The 22,335-nt window shown below is 39.3% G+C and overlaps 1 protein-coding gene across 10 annotated transcripts in view; it reads left to right on the forward strand.

The window, feature by feature from the left end:
• Positions 1-22,335, forward strand: part of UTRN (utrophin) — a 508,091-nt gene that overhangs the window by 56,490 nt on the left and 429,266 nt on the right. Inside the window, exon 1 of one of the 10 annotated variants that reach the window (XM_089922089.1) lies at positions 1,443-4,131. The exons of 8 other annotated variants lie outside the window; for them this stretch is intronic. In XM_089922089.1, coding sequence (XP_089778215.1) covers positions 4,038-4,131 — 94 coding nt within the window. In that variant the 5' untranslated portion in view covers positions 1,443-4,037. Of the gene's footprint in view, positions 1-1,442; positions 4,132-6,567; positions 6,972-22,335 lie in introns of those variants that run through there. One more of the 10 variants, XM_089922092.1, reaches the window with a different exon arrangement.

The raw sequence follows: 22,335 nt of genomic DNA on the forward strand, positions 1-22,335 counted from the left end.
TTTTAAAAGTGCGCTTCTTTTAGATCTTTTTGGAAGAACTTTCAGATAACTTTGATAAACTGATTGTTGCTTCTGATTTTCTTCAAGTCCAGTGTTTGCAGAAACTCCATTGTAGGCTTGGTACTTGTTTTTGTTCCGTGGTTTGCCTTTCCTGTGTAGAATCTAGTTTAGAAATTGTACTGGGTGATACAGACCATATTTGCTCCTGAACTATGATGACATTTCCACTTAGCTTAATATGAATGTTTTAGGAATTTCCCACAGTGGAAAGTTCTCTTTGACATAGGAAGGTTCAGCGGTCAGTTTCATAGTCAGCTGTATGCCAAGAAATAACGAAAACAATGGATTATACAGTGCAGCCTTGGGACATGGAAAATTTCTTAGAAGATGAATGATCATTATTAATACATCTCGTAAGGCCTCAGGCCTTATATTGAAAAATAAGGGAAAAAGTTATTTTTCTTTTTTAATGTCTTTATTGGAGTATAATTGCTTTAAACTGGTGTGTTAGTTTCTGCTGTATAACAAAGTGAATCAGCTATGCATATACATATATCCCCATATCCCCACCCTCTTGCATCTCCCTTCCACCCTCCCTATCCTGCCCCTCTAGGTGGTCACAAAGCACCGAGCCGATCTCCCTATGCTATGCAGCTGCTTCCCACTAGCTATGGATTTTACATTTGGTGGTGTATATATGTCCGTGCCACTCTCTCACTTCGTCCCAGCTTACCCTTCCGCCTCCCTGTGTCCTCAAGTCCATTCTCTATGTCTGAATCTTTATTCCTGTCCTGCCCCTAGGTTCTTCAGAACCATTTTTTTTTTTTTAGATTCCATATATATGTGTTAGCATACGGTATTTGTTTTTCTCTTTCTGACTTACTTCACTCTGTACGACAGTCTCTAGGTCCATCCACCTCAATACAAATAACTCAATTTTTTTTCTTTTTATGGCTGAGTAATATTCCATTGTATATATGTGCCACATCTTCTTTATCCATTCATCTGTCGATGGACACTTAGGTTGCTTCCATGTCCTGGCTATTGTAAATAGAGCTGCAATGAACATTGTGGTACATGACTCTTTTTGAATTATGGTTTTCTCAGGGTATATGCCCAGTAGTGGGATTGCTGGGTCGTATGGTAGTTCTGTTTTTAGTTTTTTGAGGAACCTCCGTACTGTTCTTCATAGTGGCTGTATCAGTTTACATTCCCACCAACAGTGCCTGCAAGAGGGTTCCCTTTTCTCCACACCTTCTCTAGCATTTATTGTTTGTAGATTGAAAAAGTTATTTTTTAAAGCGTGTAGCCTTTTTGTATTTTCTTTCCTATGCTTTATGTAGATTTTATTCTGTTTAATTTTTTAAGGGATTAAAAAATTAAAATCCTAAAATAGAATGTTTTAGGAAAGAGATAATTAACATTATTGTACATGAATTTGTTCAAACACGGGGGGGGGGTCTGAAAAAATGATAATCCCTCTAAATTAGATTGAGTTCCCTTTGAATTAGAAAATATGTTAATATGAGTTAGATTGGATTAGATTTTTTGAATTTCAAATTAGATAATCTCTTTGAATTTTATTGGATAATCCCTTTGAATTAGAATAGTTACTATCCTTCTCCCAATATCACATTTTTTAGAGAAAAGGGGAAAATGTTGCTAGTGTCTAGATCCTGACTTGTCCCTCTTGTCTTCCTTAAAATTTTGCTACATCCTCAATCTTAAATTAAATCTGGTCTAAAATTTCTTCCTGTAAATAATTATGGTTATTCACTTATAAAAGGCTGCTTTAATTGAGACTGTTTCTATTTAGGAAGAAGACAAATACAGAAAGACAGGTGGAAACCACTGATTTATAAATTATTAAAGTGTCATATTTTCATTGAGAATTTATTTGTCTTGTAAGTTTTCATAAGCAGCCCTTGGGTAGGGGAAGAAGAGCCAACTGCTTTTAGCAGCCTCTTGCTAGAGATATAATCTCAAGGCCAGCAGTATTTAGCGGGTATATTATACCAGATTAAAATGTTGAAATTCTTTCACACCTATTGGAAAATTGCCACTGGTAAAGCTAGACACCTTCAAGATCTTGCTTCAGCACTGTAGCCAGTGTCCATTCTGATTAAGTGGTACCCATGTCTTACTGGTTGTTGTGTATTTTGAGTATTTAGCCCTGCCTATATAAACGGAGACAGTTTGGGGATACTGATGCAAACTGGGCTTTGATAACCATCAGGGAAATGTATATCAAACCACAATGAGATGTCACTTCATACCTACTGGGGTGGCCATAATAAAAAAAAACAGATAACAATATGAGTTGGTAAGGATGGAGAGAATTAGAACCTTCATGAATTGCTAGTGGGAATGTAAGATGGTGCAGACACTTCGGCAGTTTTTCCAGAGGTTAACCACAGTTATTATATGATCCAGCAATGCTACTCCTGGGTATATATACTCCAGAGAAATGAAAACATAGGTCAACATAAAAACTTGTACATGAATGCTCATAGTGGCATTATTCATATTAGCCAAAAGGTAGAAACAACCCAAATGTCCGTCAGCTGATAAATGAATAAATAAAATGTAGCATATTCACTCAATGCAAGATTAGTCAGCCTAAAAAGAAATGACTTACTGACATCCTACAACATGAATGAAACTTTGAAGACATTATGCTAAGTGAAAGAAGTCAGTCATAAAAGACCGCATATTCTACGATTTCAGTTACATGATGTGCTCAGGACAGGCAAATCTGTAGAGACTGAAATTAAATTTTCATGGTTGACTAACGCTGGCGGGTAGGGAGAGAAAATGAAGAGTGAGTGCTTTTTGGGGTGATGAAAATGTTCTAAAATTGACTGTGGTGATGGAAACAGAACTCCGAAAATATACTAATAACCACTGAATTATACACCTTAAATGTGTTAATTGCATACTATGTGAATTATATCTCAACAAAGCTGTTACCAAAAAAAAAAAGAATTGGGCTTTGACTATGTGCTATAACCTGTATCACTGTGCTTTTCATTGTCTCTGTCTTCACAACAATCCCTACTCCCATTTTACAGATTTGGAGATTGAGGCTTAGAGAGAGTATTTTGCCATTCATATGTCTTCTAGTCTAGAAAAATACCGGAGGAGGAGAGTGGGGCGAGTACTGACTGGTTCTCTTTTCTGTATCTCAGCCAGTAGCAGGAAGAGAGATGCCTTCTGCTTTAAATCTGTGTGTATCCTGACAAGGGTACATATGTTATGAAAATCTTTGCTTATAACTAGAAAGTTTCTATTTCAAAGCAGGAGAGAAAAAAGAGTTAAACAGGAATAAGAAAGCAGATGAGGCAATGTGGGTAATGATTTTCCTTGCTTGTTGTATGTGTGTGGATGACATCTGCATAAATGATATAGCAAAAGAGCAAGGCAAATACACAAGATAGAATAGGCTGGAAAATATGAATCAAAACTGTTACCTCTCATCTTAGTATTCTGTGTGGTTGAGTTTATTTTTTCCATAATAGCAATCTCTAAGGAATGAAGAAGAAATCCTTTTGAGTTTCACTTTTCCCAAGGTATATATGCATATTAAAGTGAAATAGCAAGTCTGATTTATTCTTTGAAGTGTAGTTAATATGTAACGAAACTCTTCAGCCCAGTTGTATACTCAGGGCAAACGCCTCTGTTTATATTCATAGTGGGGTAAGGAGGTGGGTGGAGGTGCCCTTTACCAGCTGACACTGTCAAAAACAGGAAGCAAAGTTATAATCTCTTTGTAGTAGATCAGAAACATTCAAAGGCTCTTAGCTGTGACAATTAAAAAAACAACAACAAAAAATGATGTAAGGAATTTTCACTAACTGCGAAGTGTGACTTCCTGTCTGGTATTTAGAGGAGATTCAGTTAGGTTTAGTCAGATCCTCTCATGGGAAAAATAAAAGCCACCCCAAAACAGGACATCCCAGTGTGCAGTTCGCAGGCTGCTTTTGTTAAAATCCACTTCCTCTGCATCTTTTTCCTCCTCACTTAAGCAAATGTAGGTGATGAGTGGCCCGGCGGCCACCGCATTTCGTTGGAAAAAGTGCAGATTTGATTTGCCATGGCAAGTAGCTCGCCAGGCCAGCAAACATTTACCAGGTAAGTTTGTCAACTTGCATGACTCCCAGCCCTCCCGCCCGTGAGGTTATGAAAAGAGGATATCAGCAAAGACAGGGCTCTCTCAGTCACTTACTGAACCCAGTGTGTTAAGTAACGGCCAACCGGTGATGGGAACAGCCCGGCCTGTTCTTCCTGACGCCACATCTGTTGTAGACTCTGAATAGTCGAGACCAGCGCTGTGGGTTTCATCCTTCGCTTCAGCATGCGATTGTTTTCCAGTTCTTGGCTTCTTAGGAAAAAGCACTCAAGGGGCCATACCTTTGTTGAGACAAATGTACTTCATGTATTTTCAAACTAGTTTATTATGTATTGACTGTTTACTGTCCTGTAGAGAGAGTTTCCTTTATGCTGTTGTATGATGATAGCTTACTATGCTTGACTTACTGTGCTGACTAAAAATGTATTTTACTTTTAAAAATAGTTCGGAGCTGATTAAGGGGAGGATCAGACATTTGTACTTTTGAGGGGGCTGTAAATGGAGGAGTTTTGCTTTAAGGCAGTCTTGTTCAGAAGAAGTGCAGACACAGAACTTCACGTTGGATTGGTCACTGTCACTGGAGTTTACTTCCAGGGTGACCTAGTTTTTCTAATGGGTTCAGATGTCCATATCTTGTTTAATCTGTATATTTATGTACTGGTCACGTTAAGTTTTCTGAAGAAAAAAAAAAAACCTCAAGTGATGTGTAATATTTCACCTTACGTATCATGTTTGAATATTGTTACTACGGGACAACTTTTAGGCTGGTTAGAATTTTTAAAAAATGGTTTTCTTTCCTTTGGAATTACTCTTTCCCTCTTAATGTTTTCCTTCCTAACTCCATATGAATGATGTGGTAAATGCTGGTAGGCATCCTCTCTCTGGAGCACATTTCAACTAGAATGCTTGGAGCAGCCCATATTTTCTTAGCAAATCTGGTTTCTTGGCCAAGTGTAATAGGAAATCAGTGTGCTATAATTCTCTTTTTTGGCTGTTACTTTTCTCTCTTATTTAAAGATCAGTGTGGTCTCAACAGAGAATTAAAATACCTACCAGGAACTGAATTAAAACCCCACGTGCAGGAGTAGCATTGCAGCCTGTGGCCTTTCAAAGGTATCTCTTGACTCTCAATCCTCTTTCTTTCCCCGGCATGAATAGTCTTCTTCGTCTGCTAGTCTGCGTGTTACTGTCCTGCTACAGAGGGTCTCAGGTAACTATAGTGGTTGAAATCAGAAGATAATTAGAAGAAAAAAAAACAAACCTTTAAATATTAAGCAAACTTTTAAATGAGTAGACTGCAGCTTTAAATATGAATTCTGGTTCATTCAGATAGCATTCTTTCCTGCCCTGTGATCAGTCCAAGGTCTTTAAGAAAATAGAAAGCATTTTTTAAAAAAATAAATATTTCAGGGCATTCTATTTTAATAAAAATAGAAAATCAGTATTACATGATTTCAGATTCTACAAGGGCCTAGACGCTCTTCTTATTGGCTGTTATTAACTTACTATTTTCTTGTATCTGCAGGGTAGATCTCTTTAGTGATCTTGTTATAAAGATATAAAAAAGAGTACACGTTTATGGATGGCATATTCCATTACAACAGTGGCCTTTTTTGGTCTTCAAAGCAGTCTCCATAATAGATTAAACTTTGGGGTGAATCCTTTATTTACACACCTCAAGTAAGCTGGAAAGAGTGAAACCATAAGTGTTTTGCATTAAACTCTTGACCATACAGGGGTTGATGTTTCAAATGACTGTTGCAGAACCTAAGGGGAATACTACAACAAGTAATAAAATGGAATAAATTAAAGTACATATTTGTTCAAAATTAGCCTTTCAGTGTTATTTTTTTTGAAATTGACCATCTTTTGCTCTTTGCTCTCTTCTAAAATGTGGAACTCTAATTTAGCACATTTGCCTCTCAGCTATCCGTTGAGATATAACAAGGGAAAACTGAGTAAGCTGAAATCTGAGTATCTATATCTATCTATCTTTGATATAGAATCTTTATATTTTAAAATATTTACTTTTCCTTTACTTAATCTTGATATCTGTGTACAAATGACCAAATGTTACAAATAATCGAATTGAAGGAGAACAAAGTTTAAAAAAAAAAGAAAGGCTTGCAAGTTTGAAATAAAAAATTATTTGGAGTTGTAGGCATCTAGTAATGCACAGATGATTTAGGTCTAGAAATTGCCCTGCTCAGGAAGCCATATCTGGGAGGCCTTGCTTTTCTTGCCATCTTTCCTGCTTTCTTGTCGGGCTGACAGGACTCTGTGGCAGCCGTTTCCTTTTTAGATAAACGGGTTCAAATATTCTCAACCTTGGTTCCACGTTAGCATCACCAGTGTGCTGGAGCCCCACACTCAGAAGCCTGACATAAATAAACCGAGGCCTTGACTTTGTAGCTGTTAAAGAAACTATCCAAGTGATTGTGACATGGATTCAAGATGGAGGTGCACAGGGGAGAGTTATTGGTTCCCTACCAGACCGAAAGCTCCAGAAGAGGGGCAAGAAGGAAGCTTTGGCAGTGCTGTACGTCAGCACCGAACCCATATGCCTGTTAGCAGCGGAGTCTCCGTCTCCGCTTGCGGAATGGTTGGACGAACAGGTTCCCCTGAGCAGCACGAGGCTGGATGAGGGCTGGACCTGCTCGTTTCCGGTTTGCGCTGACGGAGGGGCGTGCGTTATATGAGACGGTGGCCCGTCTGAAGATGAGCTGTCATCAGGAAGAAGCTCTTGGAAGGGATCACAGGGGAGTAGGCTGGCTCAGGGCACGCTGAGCAGACCTCTCTGAAGAGACAGGGCTCCTGGTTGCTGGCGTCTTCATGAAGCAAGGCAGGTGGAGAACGTCGGAATAAGAATTTCATCAGGGGCTGAGGTGTCTCTGTGTGTGAATGTGGAGGTGGGGTCAGTTGGGGACACTACAGAGAGGTTGCTCCAAAGGTTCTTGGTGCCAAAGTTAGTTTGAAAGGAAGGGGTGTGATTATCTTTGCCAGATATTAGTGGCTGCCTCACCCGCCTGTTGACTGTATGAGAATAAAGGAACACGTCATTTAGAGTATCAGAGTGCAGGGAGGTTTGTCTGGGAGAATTTCTCAGGGCTTGTGAATTTTTAGCTGATCTTAATGTTTATAAAGAAAATGAGTTGGTGCTTAGGCAGACCAGGTGGAATGTAATTTGCAGAGGCTTGAGAGAAAAAAAAAATTGTTCAGTTGGGCGAAGGGTAGACAGAGTGACTTGTTTGAAACAAGAATTTTGGGCGAGGGAAATGAGAAGTGTGATTAACATGGTACTGAAGAAGTGTTTGGGTGGGGGGGACCTGGGTCCCAGTTCCCCCTACTATCGACTGTGTAAGACACTGAACTTCTGAGACTGGTCTCCCAACCAGTCGTACCCCTGAGGGGATTGTGGTCAGGATTAATGATGTAACATATTTTAAAGCACCTTGCAAGCAATAGTAAGAGTTCCAGGTAAATAAAAGGAATAATAAGTTCTGTAAAAATTATAAAAATATAGTCAGTTGATAAAGAGCTTTGCCTGCTACCTGCAGTGTAGGAATGGGTAATTAAATATTATGTTTGTGTGGTACTTAAAATATATTTAAGCTGAAGCTGTGCACTCTGTCATCTTTTTACTTGTGTTTTTCCTTGGCATTACTTGAAAGGTATGATTGTGACACGGATCCTGGTTTCACGTTTCACTTGGGTTCTTTGACCCTAGTTAGAGGGCACCAGGTGCTTTCTATTCTGATCATTTGCAAATTCAGGGTTTGGTTGGAGGGTCACCGAAAGGACTGGTGTGAGAATTAGATAGGATCTGGACTCAGTGACTCCCTTTGCCCCTGCCCCAATATTTTGACCTTGATTTGAACAGTTCAGTGAACTGGCAGCTCAAGTAGTTTTTTCCCGCTGAACTAGAACTTTAATTGTTTGGCAGAGGAAGATGAGTCATAGCCCAGTCCTACCATTGTGACAAAGTGAAATTTTAGTCCAGGGCTAAAGGAACCCAGGTCAAAAACTTTCTGTCTAAACCGCAAAGTATTGAAACTTGGATTGTGACCTAGGTGGGAATTAGTGGGGCCCTCTCTGTGGGGTTGTTCTCAAGTTAATGAAGCATTTTATTGCATTACATTTTGATGCTAAATTTTGAGTAATATATTTAAATAATCAGCCTCCTTCTTAAAAATTTTAATGCAAAATTAAAATTATACAAAGTGGCCAATTGTCAGTTCCTCTCCCCCTCTATGATCATTGTTACTAGTTTTGTTTGTCCTGCCACACTTTCTTCTATGAATATATAAATGTACAGCTTTACATCTAAATTCCCACAAGCACAGTTTTTCTTTTTAAACTAAAGATGAAACCATCCTGTCATAGTGCATCCCATTTAAAAAATATTAAAAATAATGACCTGTGTACATATATTTTAGTCATTTGGGTAACTTCTGGGGCCAATATGTTTTTACTGTTAAACTGCTATCCACAAAGGGCAGAGAGATGAAAAGTAGTAAATAATTGTCTGAACTTGCATTTTTGTATGTGTGTGTGTGAAATTGAACTTCTCTGCATATGTTTTTTGGCTTTTGGACAAATTCTTCAATAGATTGCCTTTTCATACATTGCCCTTTTTTCTTTTCCCCCCTGTTGTTTGGATTTCTGACTTGTAAACCCCTACTGATTCTGAAGGGAATTCATGCAAAATGGCAGATTTTGAATGACTTACTTGAATTTTGAGTTTTAAGATGGTTAACTTCCAACTTAAAAGACAGGCCTGATTTCTGGATCTCTGGGACAGAAGGTTGAGTCTTTGGATTTAGACTCTATATATTCACTTTCTCTTTTGGCTGTGGAAGCTGTCATCATCCCAAACTGTGCTGAGGCTGGTAATTATTTAGGTGCCCTCAAGACAGGTAATTACTTAGGTGCCCTCACTATTTTATTACATTTTCATGTCCTGATAACTTATGTTCATAGGGATGGTGATTCCCAGTATTAGTTTTTAAAATATTTATTTATTTATGGCTGCGTTGGGTCTTCGTTTCTGCACACGGGCTTTCTCTAGTTGCCGCGAGCGGGGGCTACTCTTCGTTGCGTTGCACGGGCTTCTCATTGCGGTGGCTTCTCTTGTCGAGGAGCACGGGCTCTAGGCGCGTGGGCTCACTAGTTGTGGCTTACGGGGTCCAGAGCGCGGGCTCAGTAGATGTGGCACACGGGCTTAGTTGCTCCCGTGGAATCTGCCCGGACCAGGGCTCGAACCTGTGTTGCCTGCATTGGCAGGCGGATTCTTAACCAGTGCGCCACCAGGGGAGTCCCCCAGTATTATTATTATTATTTTTATTATTTTTTGTGGTACGCAGGCCTCTCACTGTTGTGGCCTCTCCCGGAGCACAGGCTCCGGACACACAGCCTCAGCGGCCATGGCTCACGGGCCCAGCCGCTCCGTGGCATGTGGGATCTTCCTGGACCGGGGCACGAACCCGTGTCCCCTGCATCGGCAGGCAGACTCTCAACCACCGCGCCACCAGGAAAGCTCCCCGCCCCCCCGCCAGTATTATTTTTAGAATAACCCATTTTCTGTGTAATTTGTGGAACACGTTAGCGTTAGCAGAAAGGCTCTGGACTTAGACTTACACGGTGGAGTCCCAGCTCTTCCGCGTTCTGAGTCTCAGTTTCCTCTCTTGTAAAATGGAGATAATGGGGCTGTTCTAAGTCTTTAAAGGTGTAAAATCCCTTGCGCAGTGCTTGGCAAATTGCAGGAAGGATTACAATAAATGCTGGCTGTTTCTGTTAGAAGAGTTTTTAAGTTAATAACAGAAAAAAAAATACAGTGTAGATATTAAATGAAGATAAAACATTGGCTTGAATGAGGCCCCACGTGCACCATCATAGCGGAAATTTGCCAGTTTTTTCTCACCCTTTGATCGAGATCTGTTAGTGATTTTTGACATCAAAGCATCAAAGCTGTAATTCTCTGCTGGGCTCATTTAACCACACATCCTGTAAGTGGCAAGAAATTTAGAGCTATACAGGACAGCAAACAGGCTGCAGTTGCTTGGAGAATATCTTTGTGGCAGGATGCCTGAAATGTTTTGCTGGTTTCAAAGTTCACTTTCATTTGTTCAGAAAGGTTTTTATTGTTTGCAAGCAAGCAAAGCAAGCAAAGGGAAAGGGCACACAGCCTCCCATATGATTCTGTACTGTGTGACCTGTTTGCCTTTTGGTGCCTTATGTAAAAAGCTTTATTTAGTCTGCATAGAGGACTATTTCTCCAAATAGAGGAAAACCGTCATAATGGTCTGGAAACACGATAGATTTCAGTTTAACGCCATTGATCCAGATACTGTTAGAGGCTGGGCTACACAGCAGTTGTAAGATAGGCATCTTGCACAGATTCTTCTAGGTCACTTGCATATCGTCAATGGGAATGCCTCATCTGATAGCCATGCACTTGCCCTTCTGAGAAACAGCTCCTCCTGTCATACCAACACTGACCCTTTTCTTCTGTCCCAGCCAGCCCGCCCCTAGCTAGGAACCTGCTGCCAGAATGAATCTCCAGGCTTTTGACCTGGCCTGTTTTCTTGTTCAACTCCTGGATTCTGTGCGTTTACCTTCTGCTTCAACTCTTAGGCAAGAACTCCCTTTATGGTGTTAGAAGCGCCTGGACTGTGTTTGACAGAAGAAATTTGACAGTTTTCCCCAGCAGATGCATTTTCTCCCTACATAACTCCTACCCACCCATGCAGTCTGGTATCTGACAGTACTCTGAGAACTGTTTAGTTAGTTGTTAACAAATATTTATTGTCCAACTCTGAATAACTAGTGTTACAGCAGGCAAAGGAAAAGTATAGTTTGTGAGTTTTTGCGGGGCCAGTGATTTATGGGACATTTGGAGGAGAAAAGAAATCATGAAATGAAATTCTTACTATGTTTTATCTCTGACCATGTGAATTCTTTAAAATAATGATTACATTCTATCTTTGCTCCTATGCATTTAAAAACTCATGGTGGATTTCATAGTGATGGATTTTTAAGCTGGGAAATTACGGATATTTTGCAAATGGGTTGAGGAAGCAGTTCTCATTTTCTCACTAGATCCTTATCCATCTACCTCCTTCCTACCCGCTTCTTTTGCTGTTACAAGAAGAATCCTCTGTTTTATGATGAGAATTTGTCTGTGGCTAAATGAACAGAGCACCATTTTTAAAAAGTGCTTGAGATTTGCATTCTGTGTATTTACTGAATTTGTTGCTAGGCCTTATGCTGCAGAATTTCTCTAAGTAACAAAATCTAAATAAAAATTCATGGTGCTGAAGGTAAATCTCCCTCTTGATTACTGTAATAAAGAATTGACATTTACTTCCCATAATTTGGAAGTCATCCAGTAGGTAATATTTGCCTGGTGTTTTACGATGAACCATTCTTATCCTATTGGGTTTGCATTAGGAAGAAAGTAGGCATTGATTTCCCTGTAATTTTCTAAAATTTCTCATCTTTGTTTCTTACATGGAGTAGTGGTCAGTTTTCTGTCAACCTCAACCCAGCCACACATGGTTAAGAATGAGAAGTAAGAAAAAAAAAAGAGCCCAAAATAAATGATTCAGAGAATACCTGCTATTTTCTGGGTTCTGTTGTAGTTGCTGGGGTGTTTTCAATCAGGTTTTAAACTAAATGATTCTGGTCACCAGCAGCTCAGGACCACTGTGTGGTCTGCAGGCTGCGCATAGATGACAAGGGACGTTTGCCCATGTGTGCAGTGTGGGGACATCAGTGAAGTGCCTTAGGCCCTCATTTTAGTGACTGTTTCCTTAATCATGAGATGCACCTCTTGGCAGGCTGAATGTAGAGGAGACAAAAACATAAAGAGCAAAGAAGTCTCAAAGCCAAACAACCTGAATCAATATGACGTGATATTTTGCTACTGAAATAGGCAAAAATTGAGAAACCCATTAGCACATGAAAAAGCTCTTCCAGGGAGATGACTATGCGAGTGAGCAGAGGCCGGATGGCTTCCTGCAGCATACAATCAGGCCTAGAATCCTGTTTGCATATTTCGTCAGTAACTGAATTCCAATGAACAAAGCCCCCTTCTCTGTCCTGGAGTGGCCCGAGTTAGACTCATCTGTGCTGCTGGTTTCCAGCTGCTGGGGTTGGTACTTGGTACCCAGTGTTCAGTTACTTTCGGAAGCTGTCAATGTTCTTGGTACTGAGCCTTCCCCACTCTAAGCAGGATGTGTCCTCAAGTTCATTCTACTATTGGATTAAAACCAACTCACTCCAATGGTTGGTCAAGTAAACCTTTTCTAGGAATTCTTCCCTGCCTTCCAGGTGGGGGTTGGGTGCCCTCTCCTCTGCTCCTCCCACAGCTTCCCTGCCAGGATCAGAGGCAGTGGTCCCTAGAAGTGTTCATCTGTCCCAGCATTTATGATAGGTGTTATAGATCAGTGTTTTTGAAAGTGTGGTCTATTGCTGCATTTTAACAATCTCCCCAAGTGGTCATTTTGCCTGTTTGAGAAACCGAGCTCTCGTCTGTGAGCTTGGAGCCAGGGCCCATTCTTGTCGTTGAATCCTCAGACCTGCCCCAGCTCCTGGCACATTTTAGTTGCTCAGTTGTCTTTTTTTTTGTTCTGTGAATGAGATAGAATTCCAGTCAGAAAAGTATGGAAAGCAGGCGTGCATGTGGAATCCCGCAGCACAGTCAAAAGTCACCTGGATGATTCTTGACCATTTTTCTTTATTGTTTTGTAAGTCAACAGTGTGTGAGACTGAAAATGTAATATGGATGAACCAGAATTAGCTTTTCTTATTTTCTTGTACAGAAAAATATACTGTAACTTTATTATGTGTATTTTTACCTTGTGTAAAGGAACTTTTATTTTAGGATAGTTATACATTTATAGAAATTAAATGCAAAAATGGTACAGGGAGTTCCCATATACCCTTCACTGCGTCCCCTTCCCTCTGTTGTTGATGTCTTACATTACTATGTGACATTTACTATGTCACAATTAATGAACCAACACTGATAACATTATTATTCATTAAGTTATTATTAATAACATTAACCAACGACCTCCTTAAGCGTTATTGTTAAAAGTTTGTAGATTTACAGATGAAATAATATTTATAACTTGTACCAAGTTTTTCTTTAAGTTAGGGCTTGCATTTGAATTCTTACACGCAGTCACAGTTGCAAGTATATTCACAAAGCAAGTGTGCCAATTCCTGTGGTAACTAGATTAAGGAAAAGATTTTTCAGATGTCATTGGCCTTCTGGGACCTGGAAAAGGGGAAAGTTATTTTCAAAGGCTGACATTCGGTTAATATATCTGAAGTACTCCATATTATTGAAAATATTTGTTGACATCTCAGGTGTTGTTAGGTATGATGTTTGTTTTAACTATTTATAGTATATTCAGGCAGAGGTATACTATTAAAAATACTGAACAACTGCTATGGCACGGGACCCCACCAATCACATTGATGTCCAAATAATCAGAAGGGATAATGGTGGTGAATGTGTCTGTCAGTCCTACTAATGTCTAAAATCCCCTAAAAATATCTCCTGACATTGTCAAATGTCTCCTCAGGGGCACAATTGCTCTTGGTCGAAAACCCCTGATAGAAAGCATTTCGATCAGCCTATTACTGCTTTGTAAGTGCTGTATAAATATTTGCTATTGTTGTTCTTGTTGGTATCTTCCTTCATTTCAGTTATTGCTGGTGTTTAAAAACATACAGCTAAGAAAGACACACCAGGATTCTTTATACATTGAAATCTCCACATATAAAGAGGGCTGTATTTTTGATAAGATTTACTCACAGTTTGTCGGACACATACATATATATGGTGGGAAGAAATCTAAGCTCCATGCACAAAGGAGGTTTTCCACTTTCCTTACCTGTCATCTTCCTTTCTGACCTTGTAGCCCATGACTGAGACAGCTCACAGGTGTGGAGTTTGGAGGTTTTTGTAGGTGTGGAACGTGGAGACCAGTTGTTCCTCCTTCCCCCTCACACCAGCCTGTAGCCTGCTTTGAGCTGATAGCGGCTCAGCCTGGGTAGGAGCTTGTACTTTGGTTCATGCCAAATTCCCCTCCTTTCTGCATGACGATATGTTATTCGTGTCCTGATCCCTGTTATTTGTTAAGTTAATCTTCGCTTCAGGGATCTCGGAAGATCACAGCATTTTGTTTTTAGTGACTTCATTTCGTAATATATACTCTGGGGAGGTGAGACTAGACTAGAGACGTGTAAGCCCGATAATATGATATCTACAAATAGTGTTTTATATTTAACCTTCCTATTCGATCCTCTTCAGCATTCTAGAAACAGATGCTTAAATTGTTCAAACAGACAGTCCCCTATTCCTTAGTCTTAGGTATCCATTTTCCTATTGACAGGAGATAGACTTATTTTTTAATTTTTTTTGCGTTCTACCGTTGCGGAGCACAGGCTCCGGACGCGCAGGCTCAGCGGCCATGGCTCACGGGCCCAGCCGCTCTGCGGCATGTGGATTCTTCCCGGACCGGGGCACGAACCTGTGTCCCCTGCATCGGCAGGCAGACTCTCAACCACTGCGCCACCAGGGAAGCCCAGACTTATTTTTTTAATCTTCAGATCTATGAGAACAGAATATCCAATAGGATATGAGAATCGGACGAAATCCCCTCATGTTAGAATCATAGATTGTAGGACTTCGTGTGGAAACTCTGACAGCCTTATTTTTTTTCTCCTTTGAATTCACTCAGCTGTTTTTGGCAAGTATTTATTTGTCAATATTGATTGATTATTAAAATAATTATTTACAATATTTAAATCTGAAATAATAAAAATTAATTTTAGTAATTTAAAATTATTTAAAATATGAGATCCTGTTGGTTAATTCATTGTTAGGTCTACTCAGAAAAATTAGGAAACATATTTCAAAAGGCAGGTTTTACATCCTACGTATCAGATACTGTCAGTTCATTGCTGTAGGGAGAGGAGCAAGGGCAGAGGCTGTCTTCCCTTCACCCCACCTTGTCCCCAGCACACTTATATTTTGATTGGGGCAGTTGGGCTTTGGAGTCAGACTGCCTGAATTTCAACGCAGGTGCCTCCATTTACTGTACACCCTTGGCAAATTCCTTAATTTAATTATGTATTTATTTTTTTAAAAATTTATTTATTTTTGACTGCATTGGGTCTTCGTTGCTGTGCATGGGCTTTCTCTAGTTGTGGCGAGCGGGAGCTACTCTTCGTTGTGGTGCACGGGCTTCTCATTGTGGTGGCTTCTCTTGTTGTGGAGCACGGGCTCTAGGTGCGCGAGCTTCATTAGTTGTAGCACGCGGGCTCAGTAGTTGTGGCTCGCTGGCTCTAGAGCGCAGGCCCTGTAGTTGTGGCGTACGAGCTTAGTCGCCCCACAGCATGTGGGATCATCCCGGACCAGGGCTTGAACCCATGTCCCCTGCATTGGCAGGCTGATTCTTAACCACTGAGCCACCAGGGAAGCCCCAAATTCCTTAATTTTAAATGTCTGTGAGCTTTGCTGAAAAATGGGGTCCATAAAAACATTTACCTCATATGGATGTTGTGGGGATTAGATTACACAGTAGCCACGTAGGAAGCATTCAATACATGTTGCTAATAATAGCAACAATAATAATGTTACTAATACTGATATTATTACTATTATTAATACATTTAAAATAACAGTTTAAATTACCTTATGTAATAGAGATGCTATTGTGAATCAAACTTAACTGAATTGAAGTTTTCTTCTTTTTGCCCATTATCTTTAGGTGATAGTGAACCATGAAATAAGTAAACGATAGAGAAGTAGATATAAAATCTAGCTAATTCATTCTTACCCTGAACAGGAATACTATGACTTCAGAATTTAAAACACTAACATTTGGTGCTATTCCATGGAAATCCTTCTTCCTAAATGCCTTGATATTAACTGTCTTCTTAGCTTGTTAACTCTTGTGTTGTTAAAATAAGATATTCCTTATTTCATAAGAACTTTCATCCTTTAAGGAAAATTCCAAATTTCTTATCTCCATTGTTGAGTGTTTTTTCTTTTAAAAATCACAGTAATATGAATGTTAGAAAGGAAAAAATATCCATTACAATTTCTGTCATCTTAACAGAATAGTAACTTTCATGTCTTATTTTCCCATTTAGTCTTTATATTCATATCTTAAAATAATTGTAATTATATAAAATTTATAATTCTTTGTTCTGGTATTTTAGTTTTATTATATTTCAAATAAGTAATTTTCATGCTTCCATTGGGTAGCTTTATATAATTTATTAACTCCTTGTTTTTTGGTATTTAGTTTATTCCTAGTTTTTCAAAATTATGTATAACAGTGCATGGAAAAATTATCTTTATTGATCTGTAAAATGGAGATAATAAAAATACCATAGGTTTGTCAAGGATTATTTAAGTGAATGGATGTAAAGCAGGGCTTCTCAACCATGACACTGTTGCCATTTTGGGCTAGATAAATCTTTGCTGGGGGAGCTGTCCTATACATTGTAGACGTTTAACAGCATCCCTCGCTGCCCACCAGTTTTGATATACAAAAATGTCTCCAGACATCGCCAAGTGTCTCCTAGAAGTCAGACTCGCTCTCAGTTGGGAACCCTGATATAAAACATTGAGAGCAGCCAGGCACTGCTCTAGTGTGTGCTATATAAATATTTGTTATTACTATTATTGATGTTTGCTACCATTCTTCATTTCAGTTACTTATTTCTGATATGTTCCTAGAAATAGAATTTCTGGGACAAGGGGTTTAGTTTTAGGGTTTCTTTAATGTATGACTAAATGTTCTCCAGAAGGACTGTGTTAAGTTTAATGCCATCAGTTGTATATATTTATGTCAATATCTCTGAGCTCCAACCAGTATCCAATTGTGAGTACCACATGTTGTTTTAGTTTCACTCCCCATAATTACTAGTCAAGACAAGCATTTCCTATGTTTCTTTATTTGTATTGTCATATCTGAGGATTCTGGCTTATCCACCTCCCACACACTTTTTTTTTTGAGCTGCTGTGCCATCTACCACTTGAAGTTGAAAAGTCATACCCTCAATAACCAAGTCTGTATTAAATCTCTTTGCTTGACCTTTAATAGCATCCAAGTTGAACATGGTTGAGGTCCTTTCAGATTACTGGGTTTTCCGCAAACACTCCTTTGCTGTTTTCAGATTAAGACACAGTAATTGACAGTGTCCCATAATATTAAACCTTTCAGGGTTTAAATATAAGGTGGCATCCTCTTTTTTTGAAGGATATTTTTGTGGAAAAGCACTCAACCCTGTATTCTGTTATATGTGTCATCTAACGTGGTTGCTTCTGGTTTATCCTTTTGGAAATAATCCCGATCCTAGCTGTAGCAAAGGCTGTTGGTGCCCTAACCGTAACCCCTGCTTTGAGCACTTCGGTGCACGGGGACTGCCAATTCAGGCGCCTGCATTCTTTTGCTTGGCTGGAAAAGCTCACACCCAGGCTTGGCAGGAAGTGCCAGCCCCCGGCAACCCACTGCCAGTGACTGCTATAGTGTAAATCCCCAGCTGTCTTGCATCTCAGGTAAGATACCTTCGAGATGAGCATTTTACACTGGTTCTCCCAAGTTCCCTGTTGAATTAAGATTCAGTGATAAATTAACTGAAAATGACCCTTTTGCTGGCTACCTTTTCTTTCCTGTCTCAATGTTTCACTCCCCACCCGTGTTTCCTGGGATCACCTCCAAAATAAACTACTTATAATATTATAAAATATTTCAATTTTGGGCTTAGTCTAGAAGGCTGTGTTTGAGTTAAAAGCATCCAGGAATTGAGCGGGGGGACAAGATGGGTTTATTTCTGGATCCTAAAAGGGATGGCTGATAAGGAAAGAAGTGCCTTTTAAATTAGAGACACACGTTGATTCCAGCGATTTTTTCATTATGCTGCCACTGCCTTACTAAAATTTAAAGAAGAAAAACAAAGGCCACATTAATAATAGTTATAATAATAGTAATGGAAACAAAGAAAATGAGTAAAATATTTGCCTTGCTACTTAAGAAAATCAACTCATTGGAGCTGATTTTTAAAAAGTAAAATTTGGCTAGAATGTAACAGCTACATTTCTTTAAATGGATGGAGTCAAAATGCTGAGGTCCTGGTGTGGTCACCCTAGACAGGGTAGAAATTTCCCCCTGAGGCACTCACTGAAAGAGCCCACCCAAGGAAGGGAGGTGATCAGCACATACAGACCTGTATCCCTGCCCCTCCTGACACCCTCCCATCTCCCCATCACCGAGCTGCTGTCTGTCAGTATACCCTCTTCTGAGTACAAACCTCCAGGAGCACTTATCTAAAAGTCACAGAGCTGTGATGTTTCCTCGCCAGCACAATGTTAAATGTAGGTTCTAAAAAGCGGAGGTCATTCCAAGAGCCTCAATGACCTTAGCTGTGAACATGACCCAGAGTGACCCACAGTGAATGCTGGCCCACATAGGTTTTACATTTTTCATGTGAAAGTTCTTCCTTTGTTGTTTGTGATTAATAGCTGAATAGGATATAGAGCCAAATGATTTCATTGTTGAACACAGACTTGAAGGTCATGAGAAACTGCCTGTTCAAAGTAAACTTTGCCAAGATATGGAGAAGAGGTCTGCATTAACACCTAGATAGTTTTTGAAGCAAGGCAGAGCAAAAAGGAAAAAAACATTAAATGTCATTCTTTATATGATGTGAGAGTTGAGTTCAATTGGGTGAAATGATCATTGGATCCTCAGGATAAATGATGACCTATGAGGCTGAGTTTGCACTGTGAGTAACACTTTCAAATAAAGGTGTATTTGAGGACCTTTGTCCAGAATAGAAATGTGGTGAAGAGTTAGTTATAGGTATGTCTACTTTGTTAATAGCTTGATTTTTAAGTTTGATATCGTATTGGTTTGCTATTTGAAATATGCTTTTGAATTAAGTTTCTTAGTACTTAGCACTTTGAATTTCATGTTTTCAGAAGAATTTAAGAATAACACATAATGATTTAAGAGTAGCACATAATAATTTACTACTTAAATTTAAAAACAGAGAGACAAATAGAGAGACAAAATATTATGATATGAAACCCAGTATCTTCCAGAACTATATTTTGTGCTTATGTTCTTTTCTATGTGTTTTCTAGGCTTTTGAGTCAGAAGTTAGGAAAAGATTGACTTCTAGTCTGACCATCTTTACTTGTCCCATTGGAGATGGAAGTGCCCCAGCTCCTAGTTATATATTTATGTACACATGTCCATTGGTATGGTGAATTGCCACAAGTTCTAGTAGCTATAACTTATATTCTAAGGATAGATTCGTTTAGAAAGCAATGCACTGAGAGCCTGGTTTTCCCAGGACTGGTGTGATGTAAAATGGTTGAGAGGTGAGTGGACTTGGTTGCATCTTGTTCCTCCTGTTGTTACGTGCTTGCTTTCCAGCTGGGTCTTAAATTTCCTCTTTCAGGAGAGCTTCTAGGCCCTAAGTCAGCTGGTAGGAATTTGATTTTGTGTGGTAGGAATAACTGCAGGTGGGGAGAGACAGAAACTACTTACTCAACAGTTTCCGTAACAATTTCCCCCAGCTTAAAGCAAGCAAACAAAACAAAACAAAACACCCCCCCGCCCCAAACATTATAATTTTGTTGGAATTGAATTACCCCTGTTAAAGAAGTTTTCTTACATGGCTAACTCTTAATTTCTTCGTAATGATCAGGATTTTTCTCTTTTCCCTAAAGGTATGTTGGGTTATTTCTTTGGTAATTCAGGAAATATTTATTGTGTACTTATGGTGTGTAAGGAACTATGTGAAAGAGGCCAAGGAATAAGACAGTTTCTTCCTTCAGGGAATTAAGAATCTCATTAGGAGGGGAGATCAACATGGGCATGGAGACATACTGATAAAATATTATTAACTTAAAAAATCCCCCAAATATTTTGTTATAAGTAAGGAACAAAATATGATGTGAATTTAAAAGTTGGGGGTGGAGTGGGTATTTAGAGTTGGATTGGGGGAGTACATCTATCTAAAGACTTCATGAAAGAGAGGGTACCATTTGATATGGAAACTGATGGGGGTATTGGGGCTGGAAGAGAATTCCAGGCAGAGGGCACAGATTAGTAGGGGATGACTATAGGAAAGCGTGCTGAATGCCATTCTAAGTAGGTTACTTCACACTGTATCATATAGATAGCTATACATGATTCTGAAGGCATTGGGGGATGTTTGGAGATTTTGTGCATGCAGAACTTTGTGATCATAAGAAGTTAATCTTTCAGAGGTCTTTAGGATGCAAATAGGAGGGTGGATAGTATAGAAGCTTATTGTAGTACATCAAGGGAAGGATTGAGGACCTGGTCATTGGGGTTGGTAGCTTGGGAATATCTTGGTTCTGTTGAAGAATTAACTTGAGTTATGGCAAAGCTCACTTCATGGTGTTCAATATTTAGGATTCTGCTGCCAGAAGCTGAGCTAACTCTTCTCCCTGGGTGTAGCTGTGATTGAGAGAACCTGTGTGTGAATGATTCTTCCCTGTTGTTGCATTTGCAGTGTCGGTTTCTAGTTTCGGAGCTCAGCTGATCCCTGCAGAAATTGCTTCTGATTGTGACCTGCGTCTCCCTTGCTGTCTCTTTTGTGGTTTTTTTTTTTTTTTTTCCTAGTTATTTTTCCCTTGAAAGATAAAAGGAGGCTCTTAGGCCAAATTTCATTCTTTTGGTTTAGCTCATGTGGGATTACACCCTGTGCAGGCTTTGTTAGTAGGTGCTGATCTGTATAGAAGCTTGGATATCTACAGCTTTGCTCTCCCTGCTTTGTGGTACTACTTCTGATTTTTATATTTCCAAGTTTGTGATTCACAGGCAAGGGTGAATGACTGAGAAATATTGCAGATGAGTGGGTGTGTTTGTTTCCTATTGCTGCTGTAGCAAATTAGTATGAATTTGATGGCTTAAACCAATACAAATTTATTATCTTACAGTTCTGGAGGTCAGAAGTTAGACACTGGTCTCACTGTACCAAAATCAGGGTGTTGGCAGGCCTGAATTCCTCCTGGAAGCCCTAGGGGAGAATCAGTTTCCTTGTCTTTTCCAGCTACAAGAGGCTGCCCATGTTCCCTGGCTCACAGTCTCCTTCCATCTTCAAAACCAGCAATGGTGGGTCAAGTCCTTCTCACGTTGTGGTGGATAACTCTTGATTTGCATTTTCTTTTCTTTTGTTTTTTTTAAAGAAAAGAACCTCTGCGCAAAGAATTTGGCATGGTGGTTAATTCCCCAATCATTCCTGCTTGTCCGAAATAAATTTTGTCACTTTCTTTTGGCAGCTGACTTATAATTAATTTTTAAAAACGCTGTAAGAAGTGTGTGTGTGTGTGTGTGTGTGTGTGTTATATTGTGATCTGTATGTTTATCTGATGATGGGGAAAAGGGAGGGAATGACCCATGTGCTTTCAGCTGGAAAGACAGCATGAGATTGCAATTCTGGAATGGATCATAAAGAGTAGACTTAACTTCGCTGTGACAAAAACATGTAAACCACTCATGATTCTCCACTTTTTACACTTTATTCTGAAGCCATATACTTCAGTTAATGTGATTTAATGGTTTTCTCTCAAAGTGTCATTTGGCAGGATGTTACTAAGGAGAAACATGATGTTGAAGTGTATTTGGGAACAAAACAAGTGAGTAGCCAAATTAAATGACTCATTTTATGAAAAGGGAAGAAGGTCAGAGGTTAGTTAACAAGGTGCTTCTTTGTTCATCTGCGAATCCAGTGATAGTTTGACCTTTGGGAGAAATTTATTTTAGGTCAATCAGTATTATTAAGGCAGGTGCTAGAGATTTTATGTTCATTGTATTCTACTGTTGGCATAAGAACTTGGACATTATAATTATCATATGAATATAAAAGTTGATGTGCTATAGTAGTAAAATTTATGTTAATGTAGTTTGAACTAAGGAACATACCTATGGGAGATATCACTTCCAAGAAACCTCTACTTATGTTCTTAAGGACTTACATATGAGTCAAGGATTTATTAAGAAAATGCTTCCAAGACAATAATAGATGTCACTTAGACACATCACTTCTTCCTTGATAATTTTTTTTTTTTTTTTTGGTATGCGGACCTCTCACTGTTGTGGCCTCTCCCGTACCGGGGCACGAACCCGTGTCCTCTGCATCGG

The sequence above is a fragment of the Delphinapterus leucas genome, chromosome 12 (genome assembly GCF_059928025.1).
Source record: "Delphinapterus leucas isolate spDelLeu-1000000601 "Yukka" chromosome 12, BTC_Dleu_Yukka2, whole genome shotgun sequence".
NCBI classification, from domain to species: domain Eukaryota; kingdom Metazoa; phylum Chordata; class Mammalia; order Artiodactyla; family Monodontidae; genus Delphinapterus; species Delphinapterus leucas.